This window comes from Myripristis murdjan, chromosome 3, assembly GCF_902150065.1.
Source record: "Myripristis murdjan chromosome 3, fMyrMur1.1, whole genome shotgun sequence".
NCBI lineage: Eukaryota > Metazoa > Chordata > Actinopteri > Holocentriformes > Holocentridae > Myripristis > Myripristis murdjan.
In genome coordinates, this window is record NC_043982.1 from 19,231,513 (window position 1) to 19,259,427 (window position 27,915).

The window sequence follows — 27,915 nt, forward strand, 5'->3', positions numbered from 1 at the left end:
TATGCTGCACAGTAGCTGAGGGATGCAAATAGTAGATGTTCTTTTGCCTTCTGTACTACAGGAAAAACACAGCTGTACTGTAAATACTGTGTATCAAGACCTTTTGATATTTTCCTTTATTGGCCTCATTCTTATGAAAAGAAGGTGGTTCAAAGTAGACCTGGAACAAATAGAATTCACCCTCAAGTGTTTGTTTTAATCCAAAAGGATTAGCAAGTGGGTGGCGTTTACTGCATCAGGTAAGCGGTCAATCACTAAAAAGCATACTATTGAGTTTCAAACATCTCTCTTTGATTATTTAAGTTATGTGTCCCTAATTGTATTGTCCTCTATAGCAAACCCTGTCCATCAATACCTACATGATAACACAAACAAACAAAAACATTTGCCTCCATGGTTTGAGTCGAGCCTGGAATCTGTTGCATGTTATAGCTCTTTGTCTTCCTGTCTTTGTTGTCTAGTGTATTTTTAATCTTTCTAATAAATTAGAAATTAGATTGGAATGTCTTAATTATTTTATATCAAGAGGTTTTTTGAGAAGGAAATGAAAAGAAAAAAAAAAAAAAAACACTAATGCTCTGAAATTATTCCACTATGGATAATAACTGCATTTATTATTGATTAAGTCTTCACCATAAATGTCACTGGACTGATGTGTAAAGGCTAAGGTTCCTTTGGCTGGGTCACTTGTAGGTTGTCTTTTGTCGTTCATAAGTGGAAAAACTGAAAAACCCAGCTCTGAGGCACAGAAACCCTTTGAATGTGGTTACTCATTTAAGATGAACAGTGAAAGAAAGCTCCCTTTATGGCGGGAATTCCATTGAGCTGCAGCTTCTCTCCCTTTATGCCAAGGAAGTGCATTTGAGAAGGGTGTGTGTATTTTTAAAGGGCGATCACTGACCACACACTTCTCTGCTGGCAGTGGAGGGCCCAGAACAGGGTGAAATCTATCTAGCCGGGACTTGTACTATTCTAGACCTGGTAGTTTGCGGGGCTACTCTTATTACTCATGGATAATGATGATATAATACTTCATTCAACTCTGTCATTAAAATGGCAATTAAAGCAGAAATCCCAAACTTCAGAATCTACTGTTGCTCACACTTTTCCAACATATTAAGGCGCTCCAAAATCTTCTTTTGCTTTACTTGCTAGTGATTTCCCAGGCTTAACTGGTTTAGACTTATCTGATCCTTTGTTTTAAGTTTGTTCACATCACTTTATTACACATTTCCCAAGTGTAACATGCATAGAATGAGTCCAGTTCCAGTTGAAGCATTTACACTTTCATTTGAAGTGCACTAATGCACAGTCAATGACTGGACACCCTATTTTTTTCCCCTTGTTTCTTCAGCATTGTATTAGCTGTTCACCTCCTTTCATCACACCAGCTGCTTGCCGGTGGTCTGGCCCAAAGCAGCAGCACATGTGTGACAGAACAGCTTGTCTTTGTGTGCAACTGTAAGGATCTCCTCAGGCTGGACAAAAGACTTTCTGTCATGTATGGGAGAATTTCATGTCAAACTGCATTCAAATATCAGGCAGTTTAATGTCGCTTTTCTTGTTCACAAACACGCATACCTCGTTGAATGCAACTTCCAGGTAAGGCTTTTTCTGAATCACTAAGAACCGCTGGTAAATTGGCATTCTGTCATCCACCGAGCAGTGTGCTTGTTTTAAAAACACACTGCACCTCTTAATATTGATTTGCAGTGCTCAGTACTGCTCCCCTCAGTGTACGTTGGTGGAGGAGTCTGATGAAATAACTGGCAAACTGGTTATGAAAGTTGAAATCTTATTGAAGCAAGTGCCACTCGGTGGATGATGCATCTGTCAAATTTAGTAGTGGACCTAACCATTTTCTACAAGGTTTGAATTCATGGATTGAGTGTAAGCAATGCAGTACTGAGCTGTCAGACTTGTGCTGAGGGCTCAGCCATTGGCTTCCTCCCTGACTGGCCTTCAGTGCTCAGTGCCAAATTCAGGCCCAAACTTATCAAACAACAGCCAAGCTTCTCCTCACTCCTCTTCTCTGACAGCTGCATTTGTTTTATACATTCCCCGGCATGATGGACTGGCAGATTTGTTAAAAGGAGGATGAGTGCACTGATACAGTGTACAGTCTGCCTAGCACAGACTGGCGGAGATGCCTCAGCTCTGCCTCTCTCATGAAAAGGCCCAGATGTAGGCTCACAGTGTGTTCACTAACATTCCCCACTGCAGATGATTATAGACTCATGTCAACAGTCCTCGGTGACATCTAAGAAATATGTTGGAATGATATTATGAAAAAAGGCATTTTTAATTCTTCTCTAGCAATCCATGAAGTTAAATTTATTCCAGTGCTGCGTTAATTGTGAGTTGCACAAGATACAGTAAGCATGTCAGATAAATGTCAAAAATGTAAATATAGAGTGGTAGTCATTGTACAACTCCCCCTTCATGCCTCTATCCTTCCAGGTTTGGTAGTGCAGAAAACTCTTTCTCACTGCAACTTGAATTTTAACAATTCTTCATTTAAAAAAATACACTGTAGACGTCAAATATTATACCGAGTCAAGTCTGCTCAACATGCTTCAAGACCCCTATCAAAAATGTGTGCACCACATTCTGTGTGCATGCTCGATATTAGACTTTGGCTTAGATCACATGACAACTCTACATGACTGTTTTCAGAAAGCTCTGTGTTCCCTTTCCACACAGCAATGCTTGGCCGAAGTTTTCAGATTTACACACTTTGTGGGTTTTCTCCGATGGAAAACACTGACTTAGTGTTGATGGAAGGCCAATCAGAGGACATAATACACATTTTAAAATTTACCCAACTTAGTGTGGACATAGTGGACTTAGTGAGGCAGATGCTTGTTGTTGCAGGGGCCTCCAGCTGAAGGACAGTTTAGAAAGGTGGTGGTTTTTACGTTAAGATAACGAGGAGATGACAACTGGATGTTTTAGTTTCTGTTGAACTCCCTGGTTCTTGATGGGCCCTGCACTCAGAGGTTCACTCTGGCCCACATCAGGCCTTGTCGATTCTGGCTCACCTGTCTAGCCCTGGTAGGCTTGAGTGCACTGGATTTGGAGGCCCACATTTGTTCTGCTCTGCCACTCCTGTGCTGGGTTGCAGCCTACCACTCATAAAGTCTTTCTTCAGGAGACAGGGGAGTGTTTAACCTTCTGAGTGGGGCCACTTTGCTTCCTTCATGCTGTGAGAAAGCAAAGTGTCTCCTTTCAATGGGACATCCATTTGATGTGTTTCCAGCATACTGTTGGTTCCACCCTCCTGTCTCCTGTCTTTTACATTTGGTCTGCTAATTTCCTTTGAATAAAGATTGTGTTTTCCTGTGGCAATCCCCGAGGTCCTCTTTCAAACGTTCTTTCTCTCTTACTCTTGTTTGCTGCTATAGGCAAAAAAAAAAAAAAATCAATAAGTTATTGTAGTGTGTACATGTGTAGTGTTTAAAATAAAGTTGCATCATAATATACTCTACCACTCAATTTGAATACATACTGCATATATTGTGATTTAGGTCAAACTGAGGGCACACATATTTTGACTAATCACGTGGGTGCTTGTGTTTGACAGCTGCTGCTGCGCACTGAGCAGCATGGCAGCAGTGTGGTCTTCTCAGTGTCTGTGTTGATGGAAATGATGGCAGTCCACACTGCTCTGAAATGGGTCTGTCTAGCATCCCATGTCTCCACAGATTGACACCTCCACATTTGTTCCCTGTGGCTGCAGAAAAGCTGACATATAACTTTTTTCAACAGCAGGAGGCATCAGTTCCTGTGATGCTGAGCTACTAAAGAAGAGCTCTTCCCGTTTATGTAAATGTGTTGCTGTATTTTATACAGCAATTGATATTTTATTTCTTGACACATGCATCTGAGAAACATACATGTATCCATTTCACCAGAAGGGTCAGAATACTGTAGGAAACACCTTGAAGCGGATACAAATTGTGTGTCCGTTCAGCTGGGATGGATGCTATTAAGAGGATCACACACCTGTGACCTTCCAGTCATGGGACATTATAAACATCAGGCCACTCTGCCGCTCTGCTTGTTTACCTCTAGGGACTAGTAGCAGACTGGAGCACAACACACTGAGTATTCAGCTCTTTGTCGTAGAGTTTCCATTTCCTGACAGTATTTTGGCAGTTTAGCGCAGTAGCTGAGCCAGCACTCTCAGTGATGGTGTCAGCAAAGAAAAAAGGAAACGTTTGCACAGTGAGATCTATGCAGTTTCCTATTTATTGCTGAGTTTTTGGACTAAATGACCATCAAAGAACACCTCCATCAGTTCCAGTATACTTGGAAAAAAGTTGTTCATACCAAAAGCTCAGCAATAAATAGAAAAATTGCATGGTTTAGACATTTTTTGTACACATGCACTTTGAATCAGTATTGATGTTACAACAAGTTAGAAACAAGTTAGAAGTGTATGAACACTAACACGTCTAGGCCTTGACAGTGCACTTAAAACCACACACACACACACACACACACACACACACACACATAGTCACAAGTTTTCATGAGTCTGACCACTGACTATATAACATATGACATTTGGTTGATGCATTGGCCATTCAAGACCATCAGAGCATACATCGTATTTATTAGCACTGACCAAAGTGCAGACAACCCCTGCAGGGATTGTGCTATGTTGTATTCACTGAGTTATACTAGGAACATTATATCTATTGCCTCTTTTCCACCAAAACGTTTCTGTGAGTTCCTGGTTCTTGTACCTGGGTTCCAGGTCCAAAGCGAGCACCCTAAACTTTGTTTCCACCCTGAGAACAGAGAACTTTATGCAAATGAAATGAGAGGTGTCTAATTATTCTGCGTATGACTCACAATAACAAAACAGTAAACCTCAGTCAGTTTTGGAGATGTGCAGAGGTTGAAAGTTAGATTTAGGACACTTGAAAACCAAAAGCAGAAAGGAGGAATCTGCCTTTCTTTAATAAGATTTACAGAGTACATCATTAAGTACTTTAGGGAATCGGACTGGTGGATGGGCAGGGAGACAGATAGATGGACAAATGGATGATTAGATGGATGGATGGTGGTGACTGAGGGTAGCTGTTGGTATGTATGGTGAGCTGGGCGGCTGACATACAACAGGTTGAATTATGCAGTAAGCTCCAGTTCCCTGTCATTGGGACAGATTTATGAGGGGATACTATATGGCTACAAGGTTGTATTTTTAGCACTCAGTGGTCACGCAGGTCTTCCTCGGACAGACGGTTGTTGACAGTGATTGGCTGCTATCTGGGTGGCTGTCAGTTGAAGATGGTTGAGCACATTTTACACCTCAGTGGTTTGCTTGGAATGCCAGAGGTCTGGGGTTCTCGATGTGTGGTCACCACTCAGTGGGCGCCTGGAATTTACGGTCATTTGAGAGTAAGATAAGAGAAGAAAGACAAGGTGTGAGCGTGTGTGTGTGTGTGTGTGTGTGTGTGTGTGTGTGTGTTTATGTGTGTGCTCCAGCATTCACACTTGCACATGTGCTTATAAATGCGTGTGTTTGGGAGTATGTGTGAAAAGGTTAAAGAGCTTGTACACCGGCCACTTACCATATCCATCACCATATCTGATGTGATGTGTATACATACTGTCAGTAGGACATGCCTATTTCTAAAAATGTGTTCATGTGTGTTTGTGTGTGAGCACGTGTTTGCATGTGAGTATACTTGTGTACTGTATACACAGTATACTGTGTGTGTGTTTGTAACTGTATGTGTCTGTGACTAAGCGAGTGTGTCAGTGCTGTAGGTGGCCTGCTGCGCAGGGTCGAGCCCCATCGTAAATTAGACTCTTATCTGATGGCTTCTAACAGCTTCATCAACAAAAGGCTGTTAGCAGGTGTATAAAGAAAGCCAAACACACTGACTAAAATGAGATAACATGGAGCTTATCTGGTCTGTTTCTAACTTTCTCAGTCAGTTGTTAGCCAGTCACAGTCCCAAGTCTCCCAATAGTCACTTGTAAGCAGTGTTCGGGAAGTTTCTTAAAGAAAGTAATTAAGTTTCTCATTACTTTATACAAATTGTAATCACAGTACTTTACTAATTTCTCTCTCTAAAAAGTGTCAGACTTACTTGGAATTGAGTTCAGTTTATGAAGTTACATTATCCAAAGTGGTGAGTAGTTTCAGTGTTTTACTGTGTGGCTGTTTAAAATGACAAAGAGAAGACAGACTGGCCGGGACAAACCTCCGCCAGGCTCACCTCGGCTCATGTATTATTTTCTCCCTGCTGAGAATCCATGCCTTTCAAAATCTAACAACTTGATCAGAAGGAGACGGAGGATTTTCGTGGTGTCTGGATGGGTCTTGGATGATCTCCCTGACAATCTGCCCACCTCTGTCACCGCTCTCTCCTCAGTAGTTTTTACTGATCCAACCTGCTGCACTGGACAAAATGAATGAGACCAGGCAAGAGGGATTCTGATCACTTGTTTGATGTAATTTTTGACATGTTAAATTTGCCATAATGTGCCCAAGTTAGGGAAGTAACATGATTTTTTTTTATTAGAAAAGTAATTGTAATTTGATCACTGAAAATTCAAATGCAGTTAAAAAGTTACTGCATTACCGAGACAAGTAATCTAATTAACACATTACTTCCAACACTGCTTGTGAGGCATGTGGTTCAGAGCTTCTATCACACTTTGTGTCTGACATCAACTTGCACACAATGTCATCATGCTCTCTGATGAAAGAGGAGGCTGTCATGGAATGTGCAGTCTATTATTCTACTTGCACGAAAACATACATCAAGAGGAAAGACAAAGATAGTGAGCGACCAGGGGAACTTGGCCTGTTTGTGGACAAGGTTTTCAGCTGCATAATAATAGCTGGCCATGGCTGAACTTTTCGCAGTCAATTACCAGCAGCAGCCAATCAGATTTACATGCTCCCTGGCATGGTTTGGTTCTTTGTATAATAGCTCTGCCTCACTGGGAGAAAATGGGTTAGGTTGACTATACCCATTCAAAGCTACACAATTTTGTCTCCACTTTTATTTGAAAGACGACTAGAATAAACATATCAGAAACATTTGCAGAACAGTTGCATTCAGTGTTAGGGTTCATGGGAATTGAAGATACAAAAAAGGAAACAGGTGTGCCTGTCCCTCACTGAATTTCAGCCTGGCTGCTCTGCCACAAAAAATATACTAAAGTGTGTTGTTTCCCCAAGACAAATTAGGAAAATGTGGCACTCCAACAATAACAGATGACCTTTTTTTAGAACTGTTAGAGTGCCACCTTTTTTTTCCTAATTATGCTTGATAATATATATATATATATATATATATATATGTATTAATAGCATTTACCAGCTACAGACATGCATAGTGTTATAAAAGACAATGCAAAGCAGCAAAAATACACCACCCACAGTAGGTCAGAACAGAGTGAACCGTCAACCAAACTGCAGTCACAGTGTGAATGCTTTGTGAGCTGCATGCAACATGAAAGCCCAAACAAAGCTCTCCTATAGCCTGAGGGGTTTTTGTGTGGGCTAACCATTAGCAGCCTCTCTGGTCATAATGCCAGCCCTGAGGCATGCAGTGGTGATGTATGCCAGTGGTCTTCACCCATGTGCCACTGACAGCCTTGTGTATGCGGGCTTTCATTCCACAGCAGCAGATTTCACTAATTAGCACATCTTTTGCAAGAGACAGGGAATTAATTGCTGACATCAGCTTCGGTTGGAATGTAAACTGTCATACACACGGCTCAGGATGGCACTTGCTTAGAGACCGATGGTGTACGGTAACTGCTCTATTCCTATTCCACGGGATGACTCTGTCATTCACTGTCAGCTGGCGTTATGAGCCAAGCAGGCCAAAGACAAATAGCGACAGCAGCTCCCCCCAGCCCCACCTTGCCCCTCCCTTCCCCTCCCCAGCCCCAATCCCCTTCCCACCTGCTTTATTCATTAACCCGGCCCTCCTCCTCTCCACTCCTGCCTTCCTCAGTCAAATACATTGCTCGAAGGAAACAATCATGGGACCTACATGCCTGGCCTTGCTGGCTAATATCTATCCCAGATGCACAAAAATCATGCCCCCCCCTCCCTTCAATAACTTGCTTAACTCTTACTGATCTAGTTGAGTCAACATCGTAGTGCAGACTGAATGAAAATGTAAGGAAATGTCAGATAATAAGCTTTGAAACAGAAAGAGATCTTGCACATGACTGTACATGTCACGCTCGTGCCTGCTCAAAAGTCTTGCATCCTCCAGCCCCAGTTTGAGCATGTATAGAGTAAGGTACTGACACTGCCATAAGGGGTCTCATCCCCTTTTTTAGTACAATGGATGAAGCAGGGAACTGCTCATGAGCTTGGGATTAAAGTGTTCACCAAATGGTGCATGTCAAGAGAGGCAGGCAATTTGACAGTGAATAAGAATGGGAGCTGTATATGGCTTTTGTCTGAGTGTCTGTCTGCCAGACCCTGACTGTGCACAGTAACGTTGAGCCCACCTGCTGTAGAGCACGACTCAGATGTGTGTGGGTTGGAGACAGGAGGAATCAGGCGCCTGGAACTGAGGTTGCTGCAGAGCTGACCCACATGTTGAAGGAAACAAAGACCCCAGGGCGTAGTGGAGACTCAGTCTGGCCCCACCCGACCTCTAGGCGCTATTTGTCCATAATGAGATCTGTCCAGATCAGAGGCCGATCAGGGGAGCAGCAGATGATGCCTGTAACTTGCCTGTAAATGATGGGCTGTTGAAAAGAGCTGTTCCCCTCCTACACATCTGCAGCTGGGCTGTGTGGAGTGCGGAAATTGTTGCCACTTACTGTCTATACTGTTTCTAGGTATCTGTCTGTGTTTCTCAATATGTGTGTGTGTGTGTATGCGTGTGTATGGGTGTGGTGGGGGAATCAGGCAGGGGGTAATCATGACAACAAAACAGACTTAATAAGCCACTGACAATTTCAGTGCACTTTGTCTTGTGTCCTAAACATGCTTGGCTTAATCTTTTGAGACAAGCATATACTGCTGCTGGGATCAACCCAGTCAGGTTGGAATTATTTGTGTGTGTGTGTGTGTGTGTGTGTGAGAGAGAGAGAGAGAGAGAGAGAGAGAGAGAGAGAGAGAGAGAGGAGCGAGAGAGAGAGAGAGAGGGAGAGAGAGAGAGAGAGAGAGAGAGGAGCGAGAGAGAGAGAGAGAGGGAGAGAGAGAGAGAGAGAGAGAGAGAGAGCGTGTCAGTGAGGAGACATGCCAGCAGAAGCCAAGCCCAGTGCAGGTGTGGAGACGTTTTGTTTCTTGCTACTTTCTCTGCACTCAGTGCCTCTGCTTGCTCTGTGAAACAGCTTCACAGAAAACTCCATGTGATTTATTTAGTATGGTACCAACATGCATACTATTACCAAGCAAATATTTGGCTAACCACTCAGCTGACTTGTTAAATGTGTAACTGCACGCATAAATCTGAAGTCCCCAGCCTCATAGGTGGTAGCTGTTAATTTTACTGAAGGGAAGTTAGCTGTTTTGGGTTTTAAAAAAAGTTTTATATTCCCAGTTAGCAGTGTCAAGGCACCTGTGGTCCAAGGGAAGCCTGTGTGTTTAATACTGGTTGGTGAACACAGGCTACAATCACAGCAGATATTATTTAGGTGTTTTATTTTTTTCTCCCTTCCTCCCTCCACTTAAAAAAGAACAAAAAAAAAGTAAACATACAGTGCAGTCTAGCAGTCTGACGCCACTGCCAACAGTTTGTTTTCATCATTTATCAAAGACTAATATAAATATCGTGTTCATCTGATATGCCTTATTCAAAAATATTGTTTAGACAAATCTAAATTTTAGAAATGTTCATATGAAGCTAACTATATCTAAATAACTTGTTCACATAACATATGGTTTTCCCAAATTGTTGTCACACCATTTATTTCATTCAAATATTAACATGTACATGCTCCCAATGCACACTGTTTTTGTTTGTGGTATTATCAGTACTGCCAGTGTTGGTAGAAACTTTGAGAGTGGAAATCCATTGAAAAATATTTTCCAGTTCATCACAATGCCAAAAAAGCTCAGAGAGGCAGTTTGTGGCTAAATAGTTTTCTTGAATGATGAAAAAACTATCCCAGTACCACAGTGCAAGAGGAAGTGCAGCACACACTGGAGACATTTTCACAAAATAACTTGTTTTCATCCAAAGTCAGACCAGGCAGACGTAAAGTGAGCTCACCATGTGAACATCAGAGCTAACATCTTCATGAAATAGAACAGCATCAGCATGCATGATACAAAGCTATGTGTGCAAACAATGTGCCCACTTTAAAACAGTTAAAGAACGACCCTGAGTCGTAGTTTCTGAAGCACTTACTTCTCCACTTCTCCAAAACAAGCCCATGTGTGGAACAATGCTGAAATTTCATGATGAATGAAACAAAGTTTGAACTTTATGGTTGTAATCAGAGAGGCTAATGTAACTATAACTTAAGCTTACACTTCAGCACAGTGATGCAAATATTCAGCTGTGGGGATAAATGTCACAATGCCATAATACATGAGGGGTGCACAACAACACACATTTGTTTTTCTTTGACTTTGCGCATTCAGTTCTCAACTTTGTTTTGTTGCCATACAGCTAAACTGCACTCTTTATCACATCTCAAGGGAAACGTATTTGTGTTGTGGATTATGTTTATTTCTGACGTATCACAGACATGTTTCTAATCTAACATACTCTATCTTGTCTATCATGTTAGGCAGCATTTTAGCCAGTTGCATTATTTTAGTCACCAAAAGTACTTTTTTACGGTTAGGGAAAGGTTAGGTTTGGGTATAAAAAACACTTGGTTATTGTAAAGTAGAGTATGTGAACACCTCTGTTGCTTTGCAGTGGACTCAAACTCAGGTCGTCAGGTTAAAAGAGTTCAGATTAAGGGATCCCAAACGTTCTTGTGATACCCAGCAAACAATCGTTATCCGCAACAAAATAAGTTCCTCTCGAAAACACAATTGAGAATGCAGTTTAGTTGTATGAGAACATAATTTTTAGGAGACAGGGCTCCTCTTTCGCCAGCTGGTTTCCAAAATCGTGGATGTAGTGGGGCTCCGCTTCCCATATTCCTAGCACATGCCACTATATTGGTTAGAATCCAAAGTACTGCTTTAAAGTTGTGTGAGAGAGAATTGATTTTCCACCAGAACAATGACCCCAAACATGCACTGAAGACATGCCAGGCCTACTTGAAGTACAAGGAAAAGGCTTTCCCTCTGCAGATACCAGACCTCAACCCCACTGGACAACTTAGGGATCAGGCCAAGTATATTGTAACATCACAAGATACTCTGCTTAGTAAGAGTGCTGGAATAATGTGAATTTTGCCTTTTACTAAATACTATCAAGCTTTTTTAGATGAGTGTATATTATATGATGATGTTAATATTTTATTGAACAATTATATATTCTTGCTTGAGAAGTATCATTTCCTGGAAATTAAAGGAAAGCCTCGGTAGCATTGTTCTTCTTAGTGTGCCTGTTTTTGCAGGGTTTGAACAGGGCCATGCATGGTTCAGTGGTTTACACAATACTTTTTGACAAATACATCTCATTATAGCCATTGTTTGCATAGGCGCTGGATGTATAATGGCTTCATTATGTAACCAGCATGGTCTGTAAATATTTTGAAAGGTGTCACACACACTCTCCTCACTCCATCTTTCCTTGTATTCCCACCATACACGCATGGGTCCTTGGAGCATCCGAGAAGACATCTTTTAATGCACACAGTAGACTTTTCAGCATACGCCTGTTGCGGTCTCCAAGTGCGGCTTCAAATTGGGAAGGTTTTCAATTATCTCATGGTTATTCCAGGCCCACGGTTGCAGGGCTGTCTTTGTGCGCAAACAGGTCCAGCCGCAGTGCCCCTGATGTGCTCAGCCTGGCCATATAATTTTATGAGAAAACCAACTGTCAGATACGAGGATGAAGAGTGTGCTTCTTACCTCAGTGTGTCCTGGTGAATTAGAGTTTAATGTCGTGGAAACAATGGTGGCGCAATAGGAAAACCATATGAGTTGAGTCCTTTTTGGCTCTAGCAGTTGTGCTTCCAGCTTTGCGACGTGGCTTGTAATTAAGTGCTTGAGGGTGCTCATGGAAGAAAAATTGCAAAGGGATCGTATTGTTTCAGAGTTGTGGTTTCTGCACATTGAGAATGTGAAAATATGTTTTTCAGTGGGAGCTATTTCAGCATCACAGTGTTCATGAGACCTGAGTGTTACTATTTTGCTCCCTTTTCTGGATTGTGTTGTAAATTATGGTAAAATTATTGTAAATGATTCTTCTGGGATGCTTTTGAAATACCCTTCAATTCCCTACTAGATGCCCATGCCCACCTGCATATTATTTCCGTACTTTCTAAATCTGTTGGTTTTGCTTATACACTCATTTTAGCTCTGCCAGAATTTCCTTCCTACTCGTACTTTCTCTTTGTCATGGTGAAACTATTCCCCAAAACTTCCTCTCTGACTTCCAAATCACTGTCAGCAGTTGTTGCCACACTCTCCTCTCTCCCTCTTTTCCTTCCCACCCTCTCTGTCCTCTTACTCATTTTGTACCTCACACACTCCCTCCTCTAAAAAAGCCCCAGCACCCCTAACTCCCCTAGCTGCGCCTCCCCCAGCTCAGTTTACAAGGGTAGCTTGTAGAGATCAGCTCCGTAGTGAGAGGTTTCTTTGGCATTCTCAGTGCTACAGAGGCAAAGGAGCAGCAGCAAGGAGCAGCCACTGTTCTTGTGTGGAAGTTTGAATGACTGAATGTGCTGTCTCTCTGGCCACATGAGAGAATGCTGTCAGGACTGGTTCTTCTGCTTCTCATCTGCCTCCACATGCGGGCCCAGGGGAAGCCGTGGTCACAGGTAGGACCCAGTTCACCTTCTTATGGTCCTGGAGGAACCTGACAGAGACCAGGCAGTCCCACTGATGCTACATGCTCCATGTATACAAGCAGTGAGATAGGAGTTGTTTGATGATGAAAGTTTTTTTTTTTTTTTTTTTTTTTTTTTTCCCTGTGGTGCCCCTTAGCACTGTAAATGAAGCCCTGTAGCTGTTGCACCATGTACTGTACCTCCTTGGACATTGTTGATATGTCTCTGCACCATTGCTACCAGGACAAATCCCTGTGCATTTTATTGTGCTTGGAGATCAAAATCCTCTGACTCATGTGTCTACAGCGAGTGACGGTAAATGCTAGTAAGGCTGTTCCTTTTTTTTTTTTTTTTTTTTACAACCATGCTTCAGTTTCTAGTGACTTGACTAGCACTGGACAGCATCACTCCATAACTTGGACTGTCAGTGGAGCCCCATGATCCTGTGGTCCAGCTACTCAGCGGAGGTATTTACAGTATGGACATTTTCACAGTGGCTCTGCTTGCTCTCTAGGCTGTTTATTTTTCCACAGCACATTCACAGGCTGCTTGTGGGATTAGCTTTCCCTCTGAGTGGAAGACTCAGTGAGTCAGGCCTGTCATGGGACTATAAAGATGTACTTGGAATACATCAGGAACTCATGTTAGGATAGACTGAGAGCCTGAATTAGCCTGTCGCTGCCTGTAGCTCGGCTCAGCTGGTTGCAGCTCATCAGCGTTTGCTGATGATTAATGGGGCTGGTCTGAGGTGCCTGAGGTTGTTACTGCAAGTTTGTGATGTGTGAAGGTGTGCACCCATTTTAATAAAATATCTCTGCACCTATTTTATATGACTCTCTATAGTATATGGCTGCCTAGTTGTTGTTGTTGTTGTTGTTGTTGTTGTTGTTTTTGAATAAATATCTGAGTGTGGCAGTTAAAAGGAAAATGGGGCTAATTAGAGGTGAGAGATATGTGGATGGGGTTATCAAGTGGGCTCCTTTTATCTCAAATATTGGATTGAATAATTGGATTGAAGTCAGTGGCACCTCCATAAAGCATGACAGTAAATTCTGGCATCCTATAAATCCACTCATACACCCATACAGACACTTACTCCCAACCCAGAGCAGTGCTCACCTGAACTGCACCTATAATAACCTGACATGCTGCCCTATGATTTAGATAACATCCACAACATTACACCTAGTGATGTGCAACCTCACCATCAGTGTCAACAGCAATAGACTAATGGGACGTCTGACCCTGCTGGCTTGACCTGCTATGCGAATGAATGTTTTATGTCTTGCCTATTTTATATGAATATTATGGGCTTACAATAACTGTCATCAGAAGTCTATTTAGGATTTTATTAGAATAACAACCTGTTGTATAGCAATGTAGCTGGCACCTATCCCAAAGTTATGCCATGACCACAACTAGCATGCCTCCTGTCAGGATAAGTCTCATAATGCTGGTGGCACTGTTCATTTTGACACTCCACAGACTGTTGCACTGATTACATTTACTATACGATGCCTAATGCCATTTAGTAGATGTTCTCATACAAAAGATCCTACAGTTCCACGAGTACTTATTTTTTTTAGCCTAGGTACCTCTAGTGGGAATCAAAGCTCTAAACCTAGCAGTGTTAATGCTGCCGGTGCTCACCAGAGACCGTGTTGCTCTGTGCCCAAAACAGTCCATCCAATTCAGAACAGTGATGTCAGGAGAAACTCTATGCGTTTTAATGGCAGTAGAATCAACATGCTCGGTGCTATTTCGGAGAGCTTTACAAGCACTGGTCTTTTATGGAGACGCTGTGCCCTTGGCCCCGGGCTGTGACAGCATTTTGAGGTGTGGATGAGGCCTCTCTTTACTGTTGGGATCAAGGGTCTCCACTCATGCCTGTGTCTCTCTGCTGTGCTGCCTGCCCATAAAAACCCACTCTTGCAGCTAGCTGAGTATAGATGTGAAGATTTTTTCTGCAAGATGACGTGCATAACATTTAACACCTAGTCCTGCAAAATTACTGATAGCACAACATCGGAGGACAAGGGGGATTTTAAGTTCTTAGTGGGAAAATTCAGAATGCCACAGATTTTATTCCTTCAGTGTAAATATTTAGTGGTTGGAATAGGCATATTTAAATGTTATTTAGGAATGATGAAGGGTCCGATAGCATCTCCATCTAATAGGACCTTGTTGATTTGCCATTGAGATTATCCAATGAGATTTAAGTGAGGGCATTAGCACCACCAGCTACCAGCTGAATGCGCAAAATTTAATGTGTGCTTTGTAAAGTTGTTTATGCTACCAAACACTTAAGCGGGTTGCAAAACATAGCTGTTTCTGTTTATTTGACTGGTGAAAGTGGCTTGTGAAATTATGAAACCTCCAACCGCTGTTGGTGGAAAAGGCTAGTTTTCTGCCTCGATCATCCCCTCATAGTTAAATCATCTCGCCTTGTTGTGCTTACTCACGTTGGTTTGACAGATGTTGTTATTGATTTCAGGAAATGCTGTGTTGCGGACAGAGGAAAGCTGAGTTATTACTATCCAGAAACACCAGAACCTTGTGTTCCTATTTGTGGTTACAAGCTATGGTTAGCCTTCTCGTCCATGATACCAGCGCCAGAAGTGAAGTATGAGGGAAAAGAACAAATTGAACACGTCTGCTAGGCCTCAGCTATACTTTAACTCACGTTTTCTGCATACATGTAGTAACACTGTTTGAGTATTTCCTCTGCAGGTCACCCACACAAAACATGTCTCAAATGGCACATGTTATGTTTCGTGTGTGACGGTCCATTTGAATACTTACTTATTTATTAAAATGCTTCATCAAGTTCACCTGCTTGAGAGGGATCAGATTTTTTTACAGTTCTTCAATGAAAACTTGAAACTTGAAAGCATCGCACACAAAAAGTGCGCTGTGTTCTATGACATATGGACTACGATAACATAAGTTGAGCAGAAAAATGCAAATGCTATAAATAACTGGATGCACAAATTATCAGAGACATCTTCCTGACGAGTTGCAGCCCCTTTTTGCGCAATCCACTTCTCAGTTGTCTCTAATCAAAAAAAAAGAAAAAGAAAAAAAATAATGCTTTCTAACTTGACTGCTTCTCTTGATTTTGATCTCCTCCTTTATGGTTTTATCGATTAAATAAGAAAATCCAAGAAGGGATTTTACCTGGATTCATCTCCTCAGTGCACTTTATGAAAAGAGTGTTCCTAGTATTTTGTGCATGTGGTGTTTATTGCACATATAGTAGCAAAAGGCAATCCATCAGGGAACCAAGCCCTTGGATCTGTAATTGGTTCAGTAAGTTTATTACAGAGAATGTCACACTGCTCCCAGTTTTGCTTCCACAAATGTGTTTTGACGGCGGACTGTGGTAAAGGCAGCGTTGTTTGCTCCTGCTCATTAAAACCAGTTGGGATCAAAACCAGTTAAAGATCCGCAGCATCCTAGCATGTGGGAGGCAGATGCTGGTAGCTGTGGCGACCGAAATGTACAGTGCATATGGACTAGAGGGGATGGATCATCATATGATACACTATGTGATGATGTGACCTCATTTTAGTACACACACTCACACACACACACTCACAAGCTAGCATGCATATAGGTCCATATAGACACTTACACACACGCACTCAGCAGCAGAAGCAGCAAGAGAAGAAAATACCACATGAGAAGCGTGCATAAACACAGCCTTGTAAACAGGTGGTGGACAAACACCACCATATGTACAGTACACAAACACACACACACACACACACACATCTTGTATACAGGAGTGTGCAAGATACACGCGCATACACACACTCAGGCAGGCAGGCACTTGGGCAAATGCACGCTTACACACTACACAAGCAGACAGATGCTCTCACACAAGTGGGTATACACACACACACACACACACAGTCACATTGGCTGTATCTTAATGTCTGTTGAACAGGCCATTCCTGTGGATTAGTGAGATCAGCAGACTTCCCTCACTGAATTAGCGATTGTCTTCTTGAACCATAATACTGGAACAGGATCCTGTTTTTAGTACATTGACATTATATGAACAGGACTTGAGTACAGGGCTTGTAATTGTGGATTGTTAGTATAATGGACTTTGCTATCAGCATGCTGTTCACAAGACTACACTAACCAGTCTAGTCTAGTGAACAGCATGAACTGATGAAGCCACTTGGATAAGGGGTGAAATGTCTTCTATGACATATAACTAAGTCCAGTTGACCTGATTCAATTTCCTTGAGATACCAGCAAGTACCACACTTGCTGTAACTGTGACTACTGCTGTAATACTACAGCTACTACTATAACTCTTCCTTCTCCTTTTCCAAGTATTATGATTACTAGTACTATTTACTACTAGCCACTTGCACTATTTATAGTGAACCTACTTCCTTTTACAGGAGTGCCTCCGTCTGTAGTTTTGCAGAGGAAAGGAAGCAGAGGAAAATAATATGAAATTAATGTAGTGGAACAACTGACTTATAGCGAAGGTTGGCCACAGTCAAGGCATACAGATGGCGCCGTCACCTCCAAACCTGGGTGAAATATTATTAGTTTTGGCTCATTTAGGTGCCATTCAGGGGTGAGGAAGCAAAACAGTGAGTGGCAGAAAGTTTAGACAGTCACAGGAAACTATTGAAAAATCGTTCTAGCAGATTTCTTGGTGACACAATGTAACACAGTTTGTTCTCATTTGTCAGCCCGCCCAATGACTATTTAACCCAGGTTTGTTCCCATCCTGACACTGAGTCACAGGCCTCAGAGACAGAGCGTTTGTTCATCGATGACAACCTAATTTGATAAGCAAACAAGTCCTGATCAGAAATTATGTGGGGAGGTGAAAGGACCTGCAGTCATAGGGTGTATCAGTGGTTCCACTTTGGAAATATTTCTCATCTTTTGTCTGCTAGAATGCACATGGTAATCCATTAAATAGAGGCTTCCTTAAGTTTCACCACCAATAAGATGAATCCAAAATAAGAGAACGAGAGTAATATGTGGAAAGTCATTTCAGGTTTTCCTGAAATGTCTGCTAAACTGTCTGGTAAACTGATTTTTATCCCATTTATTAAACAGAGCATATTACGGTGATGCAAGAAAATCCCAAAAAGATCAGAAACTGTATGATATAATCTGTTTCCAACCTTGCCAGACAAACTACCTTTGGACAGCATGTTTTATTGGGCTTGATTTTTCTGGCATTTTAGGAGACTAAAGCACAGCAAGTTTAATTTGTTCCAGCTGATGAGGCGTAACATGTTGCATTTCTCTTGATTTAAAATGTTTTGACTGACAATAATTTTTCAGCGGCACCACTGAAAATATGGAGCAGTGTGTTGTGTCTGTGAGAGGATCTGTGAGCACATCGCTCCCTCTTAGGAGCAATGTGCCAAGATCTCTGTTTACTAGACAATGATTTCTATCTATCTATCTATCTATCTATCTATCTATCTATCTATATCTGTCTGTCTGTCTGTCTGTCTGTCTGTCTGTCTGTCTGCCTGCCTGCCTGTCTGTCTGTCTATCTGTCTGTCTATCTGTCTATCTATATATCAGATGTGAGATCTGAGTAATATCATTTCCACACTGAGACCATCATGCCTTGAGGTCACCTCCACTATAAATTCTTCTGCTTTGGGATGATGTTGCCTCAGCATTCTCAACCTGGAAACCCAGTCATGGTGATATTATATTTCCAGATGAGCTGGTGTGTCACAGCTGGCCAAGTCTTGATAACAGCAATGGCAGATTTCCCAAAGAGCTCTACCAGCTTTACTACATGCAAAGTGTTGAAGACATTCCCGCAATGTTCACCAAACAATCCCCTTTTAGCTGGTCCTCATAAATGTGTTTTAAAATGGTGCGCTACTTTAATCTCAGAGTGCATTTTTATAGTTGGAACATGAAAGATATCCAAAAGATATCTCATGAACAGTTGTGCTCCTGCAGGCTTTCTCTAGAGCAGGTTGTACAAGTCTGTCAGTATGCCTAACAAATAACATGTCATTTCTTGTGTCTTATTTATTCAGTTTCTTCCTGATAGTATCATTCAGCTTCACTATTGCAGTTCTATAGCCCAGTTCTATAGTGTGAAAATGTTGTATTGGTATTTTGTATTGTTTTTTTTTCTTGGTTTGATTTTTTTTATTCAGGAAATATGATATTGAGAGGAAAACAACAAAGGTTCTGGTGGGATTTGAGCCTCAGACTGCAGGGATGCCTATGGATCAGGACAGAGTTAAAGGATCGTACCAGTGATTCTGCCTGTTTTGCATAATATCTACAAAATGTATAAACTTCACACTTACGCTAATCTTTTCCCAAAGCGAGCAGTCATATTTGGAACTCTGATGTTTTCCTCCCTTTTATCCAGCCATTGCTTTCCATTCATTCCACTGAGATATAAAATTGAAGCTAAGGAGACTTCAAACTTTCTTCACACCAGTATTCTATTACCTTAATAAAGTCATCCCCATTAGTTTCCGTAAAGGCAGCAGCACGGCTGTATTTTAATGACTTCAAATTGTGCAGGGTGAACTGGTCCCTCTGCTGGGAATGGTCTGTGAGTAAACTCTGGCTCTACACCCTGAAGTATCAATTCCTTGGTTCCTTCCTTGGCCACAGAAGCACAACAGTATACGGTATGTGTTTCAACCAAAAATTCGTATTTACAAATCAAGGGATTTTGGTTATATGTTGTGAAATCTTTAGTACCCTGTATGATTTGCAAAATGGTTTGTTGCAATATAAAATGTGGAGAGATTTTATTAAACTGGCCCAACATTAAAAAAATCACTAGTATGGTCCTGTAACCACTGTACCATATCTAGGTAAATGAAACATCTTATTCATAATCTTTTCCATTATATTGTTTTTTTGCAGCCTTCGGACAATCATGTGATCTGTTCTGGGCAAGGCTGTCAGGCTTGTGAGGCTTAAGAGTCATAACTGTAACTGAACGTGTCATCAAAAGCTTCTGGGACACAAATTGCCTCATGGAGAGCGCTGAGGTCACTTAGACAAGTTTCCAGCTGATGCTTTGGTTGTTCACGCTGACTTCTTACATTCTGCTGCCGTTGAAATCCTCTTTATGTCTGCCAGCCTGGCCTTGGCACTGATCAGCCTGCATTGCAACCTACCGTGGGAACCCTGGTCTGGACAGAGCCAGGTGGGACATGGGAGAGAGGTGCTATGTCACAAAACCTCCTGCCCAGGCAGAGCTGGTCTAGTCAAAGCCACAATATGGCGTCCTAAATTGAAGCAAAGTCATGCTACTACTAACTTTGTTTATATAGTGATTTACTGGATTTACTGTGAATTATTGTCTAAGGTTGGGAGTGACAGTATGTGGCCAGTAAACATGAGATTTCCATATATTTTGAGGCTTAAAGATGTAACCTGGGTTTTAATCCAGCCCAGGCCCTTTGCTGCATGTCATTCCCTTTTTCTACCGTGTCTTTCCTGTCTCTCTCCACTGTGACTGTGTAATAAAGCAGAAATGCCCAAAAAAGATGATGTTTATGAAATTGATCAAATCCAGGCTAGTAGTTTGAGTTATGATGGGCTCTCAAGGTTAAATGGCAAGTTTGCTATTTTGGCAACAAGGCCAAAATAGGAAACTAGGCTATTTCCAGACATTGGCATCATCCTCAGATGTGGAGATCATCATTTCACCAGTTGCTTCTGTATTGAGCCTGATATCCATGTTCTGCAGGCTCCCGCTCGGCTGCAATAGTGATCAATGGAGCAATCGTAAATGGGTTTGAAAAACTAAGATAATGTTGCTTTTCCGAAACAGTAAGATCGGTGTAGACTCTTACTGGCATTTTGTCAATAGGTATGAGCTTTGACAGTAGTATTCTTTTGGGACTTTTTTTGCTGCTTCTGTAAAAGACTCACAGAATTTGAAAGGTAGATGTTGGTTTGTGAAATGTAGTTCTGTTCCAAACAGAGCAGTTGTGTTGATTTAATGATGAGTTTGCGAACTCTTTTTTCAGGAGGACATTCTGAGAGTATACATCAGGCTTCCCTTGTCGGAAAACCAACATTAGAGGGCATACCAAGCATCAAGGCCGAGTCCTTACTGCAGTGGCCTGGGCCCTTTGCTGCATGTCATCCCCTCTCTCTGCCCTGCCTTTCCTGTCTCTTTCTACTGTTACTATCAAATAAAGCAAAAGTGCCAAAAATAATCTTAAAAAAAGAAAAGAAAGGGAACTTTATCTTATTTTTTCAAATCCATGTTCAGTTGTCCCATTAAGCGGGACTCTGCAGCACATCAATAACAGGATCAATACTGAAGCGACTGGTGAAATGATGCTTTCTACATCTGAAGATAATGCCAGATAATCTGTAAATAGGGCCTAGGCTCCAAAGTCGTGAACTTGCCCTTCAGTGAAATGCATTACTGTGATACATATACACAAAATTTATACAATAAAATGATTTGTGGCAAGAAAGATTAAGTTTGGACTCAAGCCATGTCCAACAAATGCTGTGCATGGTTTATGTCTTGGTGTGTAGTTTGTCTGTATGGCTGCCTGAAACAGCTGCCCTGTACATCTGGATGCTGCTGATACAGTGTTTCTGTCTGGTCCAGCAGCCTGCATCTGCTCCTGTCTGTCACCCTGTCTGTCTTGGACTTGATCTCTCTGTTAGTAGTGGATCATTCTGTCTCAACACCCTAAAGCCAAAAATGGCCTGGGAATGGACCTTCCTATGTAAAAAAAAAAAAACAAAAAAACTCAGGATTTTTTTGGACACTGTCTGACAAAAAAATCACAATGAGATAATGATACATACACACACAAATACATATACACATAAACACATTCTGTTCAACCACAAAGTTCTGCTTTGAGAAGTCCCAGTGTCAAGTAGAGCTTGTTTTTCCACCAAATCTTGAACTTAATAGACTATACTAGACGGGGGATGGATTTAAAAGACAGTATGCTATATCCAACATTCCTATTAATTTAAGCATGAAGTCATTCTGACCACTCAAGTTTTATTCATATTTGCATTCTTCATGTGGACTCACAAATCAGGCCCCCCACCTAGTTAAAAGTGCTATTATTGCAAAGCAGCTGCATGTAATGCCAATGCTGTCAGGAAGGGATTTAGTGACAGAGTGCCCGTGCAACTGTATATTTTGACATCATGCATGTTTAGTGTTAGGCAACGGTGAACTCGTCTGATATATCCCATCTTTTCCCGCCCACCTCTCTGGTATTGGTTTCGACAGTCACTCACTGCTTGTAAATCTTTATTTCAGAGAAGAGACGCCTTTGTGCACACACTGCTAAAACAGCAAAACTGGGAATATTGTTTACAGCCACTCACTAATAGAAGATCAAGGGGTCTGAGCAAATCCACAGTTATTTCTTCTTTATGGCGTAAAGTATTGAAAAAAAGGGGTCTATACAAGAATCCAGTTGCTGAAAGATTCTGTATTCATTATGTGACTTTTTAATACATTGATTTCACTGTGCCATACTGGACCTTTTTTGTCAGTGTCTCCAATATAGATTCCTGTACATTTACTATTCTTAGCATTTAAAGTGATTCATAAAAGCAATTTAGTGCTTACACCCCCCCCCCCCCCATGTTTATTTTCTTTATTCAGACAGTAAGAAAGCTGAGAAGGAAAGACGGGTGAGGACAAAGTGCTGCTGGCATTTGACCTCTAGGCTAGTGGGGCTAAACATGTAGTTTTATTAATGAGGAACTTTAACCATTTAACCATCTCTGAGGGCTTTAGTGTCTGCTAATGTTTTTTGGGAGTAGAAGAAATCCACAGCGACAAGTGCCTTTGGCAATATTTGTGCGAGTTCAGTTTTGTTACTTCATTTGACAAGTTCAATCTAGCTGCATTTTGTGGGAAAATACCATCAGGATTTACTTTAAGATTAATGTTGTTTTCAGTGTTCCCCAGTTGACTGGGAGTCGACTCTACCGTCCTGACACATCTAACCATTTCCAGATGAAGGTGGGCTTTAGTGACATTTTAAAAATCCCATTATAGTTCTGCTGAAAACAGGGTATTTTCCCCTCACCAGATGGCACAAGCCACCCACAGAGAAAAAGTGAAAAAATGTAGACTCTGACTAAATTAACTATTAAAAAATACATGGATGCCTTGAAAGTCAGAAGCAAGACCAAAGCTCCAAACCCTCCTCATTCATCATCTACGCTGACATTTCTCTTCAAGTTCCTCTGGGAAGAGTTGCTAAGAGTCTCGCCAAGCTGTGGCTATGTTCATGTGTCCTAACACCAACGACACCTCGTTTTGACGGGTTCACAGTAAAGGTCACATTTATCAGGGACAGCCAGGAGGGCAGATGTGACTGTTTGGGGGATTATTCAGGGACGGATTAGGACGTTGGTGTTTTGTGCAGCACGCTACTGCGAAGCTGAAAAGTTTGTCTTGACAGTTTGGTGATTTAAATGGTGCAACTGTCCAAATCACTACATATCAAGTAGTCCCTTAACTCTCTAATGCTTCCTGCCCTGTAGGTGCTGGAGCCTCTTGGCTCTTCCCATATCAGAAGAATGAAAATCCTGTGCACTTTTCCCTGAGGTCCACAGTCATTTGATATTATGTTGATGATTCACATTTCTGTTAATGACTTACACTACCATTCTCCACTCCCTACACTAATATTTTTTATTCAGATATTTTCCAGCCAAATGACCATAGATAACCTCTCAGCTTGTCAAGTAATGTTTATGAGAGGAACATTTTACGTTTTCTCAGGCAAATGCTGACTTCACTAGCAGCAATAATTGTGTTGTTTTAGGTCAAAAGGATTTATGGCGAAAGAGGAGACGCAAACTGACAGGCTTCCTCCACTGCCATGAGCAGCAAGCTTTTTTGCCTATGTTCTGTGGTGGATTTACTGTTGTTACTCAAAATATTATCGTGTTAAACGTGTTTAACCATGCATTAAAATGCATGTACTAACATTATGCCAGCAATGCGTAGAGATGTGTAGTTATCTTGATTGGCCAATAAAGCAAAACCATGAAGCCGTGGAACATCTTGCTTTGACTGAGAGAGTGATGCCTCCCTGAATGTGCCTGTATTGTGTTATGTTTTGTGATTTTATCCAGGCTTTATCCAACCTCATGCTGTCCTGTAGCATAATTCCACATTGGCTAGAGAGGCATTTGCCAGTTTTGTCTTTTTTTTTTCAGCCCTCTTAGTTTGCTGTTCCTTTCTCTCATCACTTATTTCCTGTGTAGAAGAAGGCGCTCCATGTTTGCTTTGGCCGCGACAGAGTTTTGGCCTGATACAGAGTGAGCTGCTATGGGTGTATGAGAGCCAGACTCTTCTCTCCTGAGTCCACCCCAACTGCCTCAGTCCACCCTTGCCTATCTTGTCCTGTCTTTCCTCTATTACTCTCTGTATCTGTCTACCTCTTCCTCTATTACCCTCTGTATCACTCCTTCTATTACTCTCTCTCCATTTCTTTCCAGTTACTCCCTCTATTTCTCCTACTATTCCCCTCTCCTTTCCTTTGCACCCTGTCACCCACCTTCCCTCTCTCCATCTCTCCCTTTTTTGTTTGTTCATCTCTGCCTTCTTCGATTTCCTTATCCCTGTCTTCCTCTTTGAATCTTCCCTACTTTCTGTCTCTCTGTTTATCTCTCACTCTCTCCATCACTTTCTCTTTCCCCTGGCCTGCAGCTGGCTTACTGCTGCTCTAGTACAGCTAAGCTCATGGAGATAACCACAATCTGCAGCAAAACCCATTTTTATGACTGTCTACACTTCTCATGCATTTGTTTATGTAATGTATCTTTAGAGTTGCGTTTGGCACCTCAGAGCCACATGTACAGCTCAGTAGCTGTGCGTTGGCTCCTCAGTAAAAGGAGCTGCTGTATTTGAATTAGCACATTTTTATGAATGTTGGGACCCAGGGCACACATTAGCTATGAGGGAAATATGTTTGCGTTACAAGACAGTACAGGTATAATAACTCAACGGGGATCAGGAGAGATTCACATGAACGCTGCGCGTAGACCCTGTGAAGTCACGTCTCTACGGGAGAGCTGCAAACTGACTGGAAAGCCTGGAGATTGGCCGCCGTCCAATCACAGAGGAGCTTTGTGTCATTAATTCTGGATGACTTTTCCCCCCATGCCCACTGTGCTGGTTGCATCATTGGTTCGGTAGCTCCATTAGGGACTTGCCCTTGCATTGCAATTGCTTTGGCCTGGTGCGGTTGAATGTACGGTAGCTCTCTGGGAGCTTTTGGCCACGTTTTGGCCCCCACACCACGTATTTGCACCGCATATTGCTGTTACGGCTGGTTTGATTGGATTTATGAATTGCTGATTTGACTGTCCTATCCTGGTCATGTCCAAGATTCCTGTAATTTTTGTCATGACACATACAACTTTGGCAGGAAACTATAACATCATGCAATAATGTCATGATTGTGCCACCTAGAAAGGACAAGATTACCGGTTAAATGAATATTGTACAACAATATGGTAGTTAATTATGTGGCGTTCCTTTAACAGGCTCAACATGGCTGATATATATGTTAATCTATAAGTTAAGACCTAATTAACAGCTTTCATCTGGAGCGCACCTGAAGCGCACACTCATGTACTGCAGCTACAGTTGCTCTGTATTCGACTGTTTATCACAATACTTCCTCATTTGGCCTCCATGTTCTTCTGTTTCCGGCAGAGTGTCGGCTGCGATGAGTACCTCGGATCAGGCAAGGTGATGGACAAATGTGGTGTGTGTGGAGGTGACAACACAGCCTGCAAGCTGGTTTCCGGACTGTTTCAACACAGCCTGTCCAAGGTCGGCTACCACAAGATAGTCGAGATCCCGGAGGGAGCAACCAAGATCAACGTGACTGAGATGGTGAAGAGCAGGAACTACCTCGGTAAGAGCAACTTTTGTCACTGTCTTAGGTTGCTGATTGTTGCCGGCTGCAGAGGAGCAGTGGGCAGCCATCAGCAACAGTTAGAGACATTAAGTCAGTGTCAAACAGCATGCAATGAAGAGCCGAGACACTACAGGTTTTCATTCCAACTCATGCATATACAAAGTGATTATTTGGAGTCTACATCAGGTGATTTCACTAGATACTTAAATTACTTAGCATAGAATTTGGTCGGAATAAAAACCTGTAGACCCTTAATGGCAGCTTTGCAGTTAGGGGCATTAAAGGGTGACGGTGCCTTGAGTCTCTGCTCTACCTTGCCTACTCCACTGGTTTGAAAAGTAAAGTGTTTTTGGTGGAGACAACAGTGGTGGAGAAGGAGGTCAAGGGGTCAGGAGCGGCTGTCAAATCAATCTGATTACATAGAAGCAAACAAAAGTACAACAGAGCAAATCATCCAGTGGCATTCACAGACTTATGATTTTTAATTCCAGGAAAAAACAACTGTTAATTAGGCTTCAAAAACTTTTGCAGTTCAATATGTGCACTTATTTGTAGGGGTAAAGCTGACTGTCTTGTATCTTTAACCACACCAAGATAACAGGTAACACCTCAAAAAGTATGTTATAGTGTTTCCTTAAAGTCATCTGATCTTATTTCCTCCTTCAAGGCTCTAACACAGCCAAACCCCGAAAAACAATTTGACACGAGAGCACTGTTGTCAGATTTCTTCAAATTAGTGTCAAAGTGGGAGGATGTTAACTTTAGGTTTTACACCTGGGATGCCAGGAAAATTTTATGAACGGCAGTTAATTGTAAGATAGTCAGATAGTTAACCCTCAGATACAGCAATGGTTCTCAGTGGGTCCAGACTTCTGCTGGTATTCTATAGCTGCCTTCCAAAGTCTAGGCTGCAACCGAGGGAGGCGGTATTTCACGTCACTTTGTATCCTTCTAATACCGCTGAGAAATGCAGCCTTCATCTGGGAGTTTTCCAAGGATGTGAAGATGTATCCTCCCTAACCCCACGTATCTTTACAATACTGTGTGTACATCAGGAGCAAACGACTATTTGAAAAAAAAAAAAAAAGCTTGGCAAGACAGAAAACACTGCTGCTGCTCCTGTGGAATTTATCCTTAAAGCGACATGGAAGTTTAGTTACACCTTTGCATGTATATGCTCTTGAACTCAATGTAAGTCTATATTCTGACACTCGAGTTCATCAGGAGTTCAGTTTTTTTCTCCCCATTCATGTACATTGTGTTCACAAAACAGTTCTCAAAACAGTCAAGTTACAAACATGACTCAAAGAGTATCACATAAGGAAACAGAGGTCATTCCTTTTTTTTATGCTGACTGCTGATTTTTCAAACTATAGCTGTTTGAATAAGAAATTTGAGCTGGTGATCTTGAGAACCCAGACTGAACTGGATCCACTTCAGTGTGCCTTTAATGTAAGTTAAAGTGCATTCTTATGCCACATTAGTCTATTCCTCCTCCATCTTTTCAAAGTCCTTAAACAGGCCACAGCACAAGAGCCTCTTGTACATCGCACACTGCAGGACAGCGTGATGTCAACACTGACATTTCTGGTGACATGCATGACGAGCACGTTTGGTCTTGGTCGACCGTTTCAAAGGAGAAACCATCATAGCCTTCGTAGTGCAACATTATGAAGGACCCATCCTTCCATGGCTGCAGACGAGACTTTGAGAAGCATCTTATGTGTTTCCTACCATTTAACTGGAGTTAATTGCATTGACCCGGCATCCCAGGTATAACTAGTCTCTAATGAGATGGACAGAGCAAAAATTGAAACCCGATGAGGTAGAGTGCCCGCGGTACTCCAGTTGCCAAAGACCAAGAATGAGAACCACCAATCTGGAGCAGAGATCTAACAAGAATGTCTAGAAATGAGATAATACAATATATCACGATGCAAAATAACAAAAAAATAATAATACTTTGTCATTTGGGTTTCTTTTTTTCTTTTATTTTTTCTTGTTTCTTTTGTTAATTTGTTTTTTGGGTTGAGAACTCTTCCAGTTTCTAAGCCTTTTCAGCCCTTGCATCTGGAAGAGTGGTGGAGCCATG

The 27,915-nt window shown here is 41.8% G+C and overlaps 1 protein-coding gene across 1 annotated transcript in view; it reads left to right on the forward strand.

Annotated features, from left to right (window-relative positions):
* The window catches only part of thsd4 (thrombospondin type 1 domain containing 4), a 58,486-nt gene that overhangs the window by 17,251 nt on the left and 13,320 nt on the right, over positions 1-27,915 (forward strand). Inside the window, exon 7 of the mRNA XM_030045779.1 lies at positions 25,616-25,820. Within this exon, the coding sequence (XP_029901639.1) occupies positions 25,616-25,820 (205 nt within the window). The remainder of the gene's footprint in view (positions 1-25,615; positions 25,821-27,915) is intronic.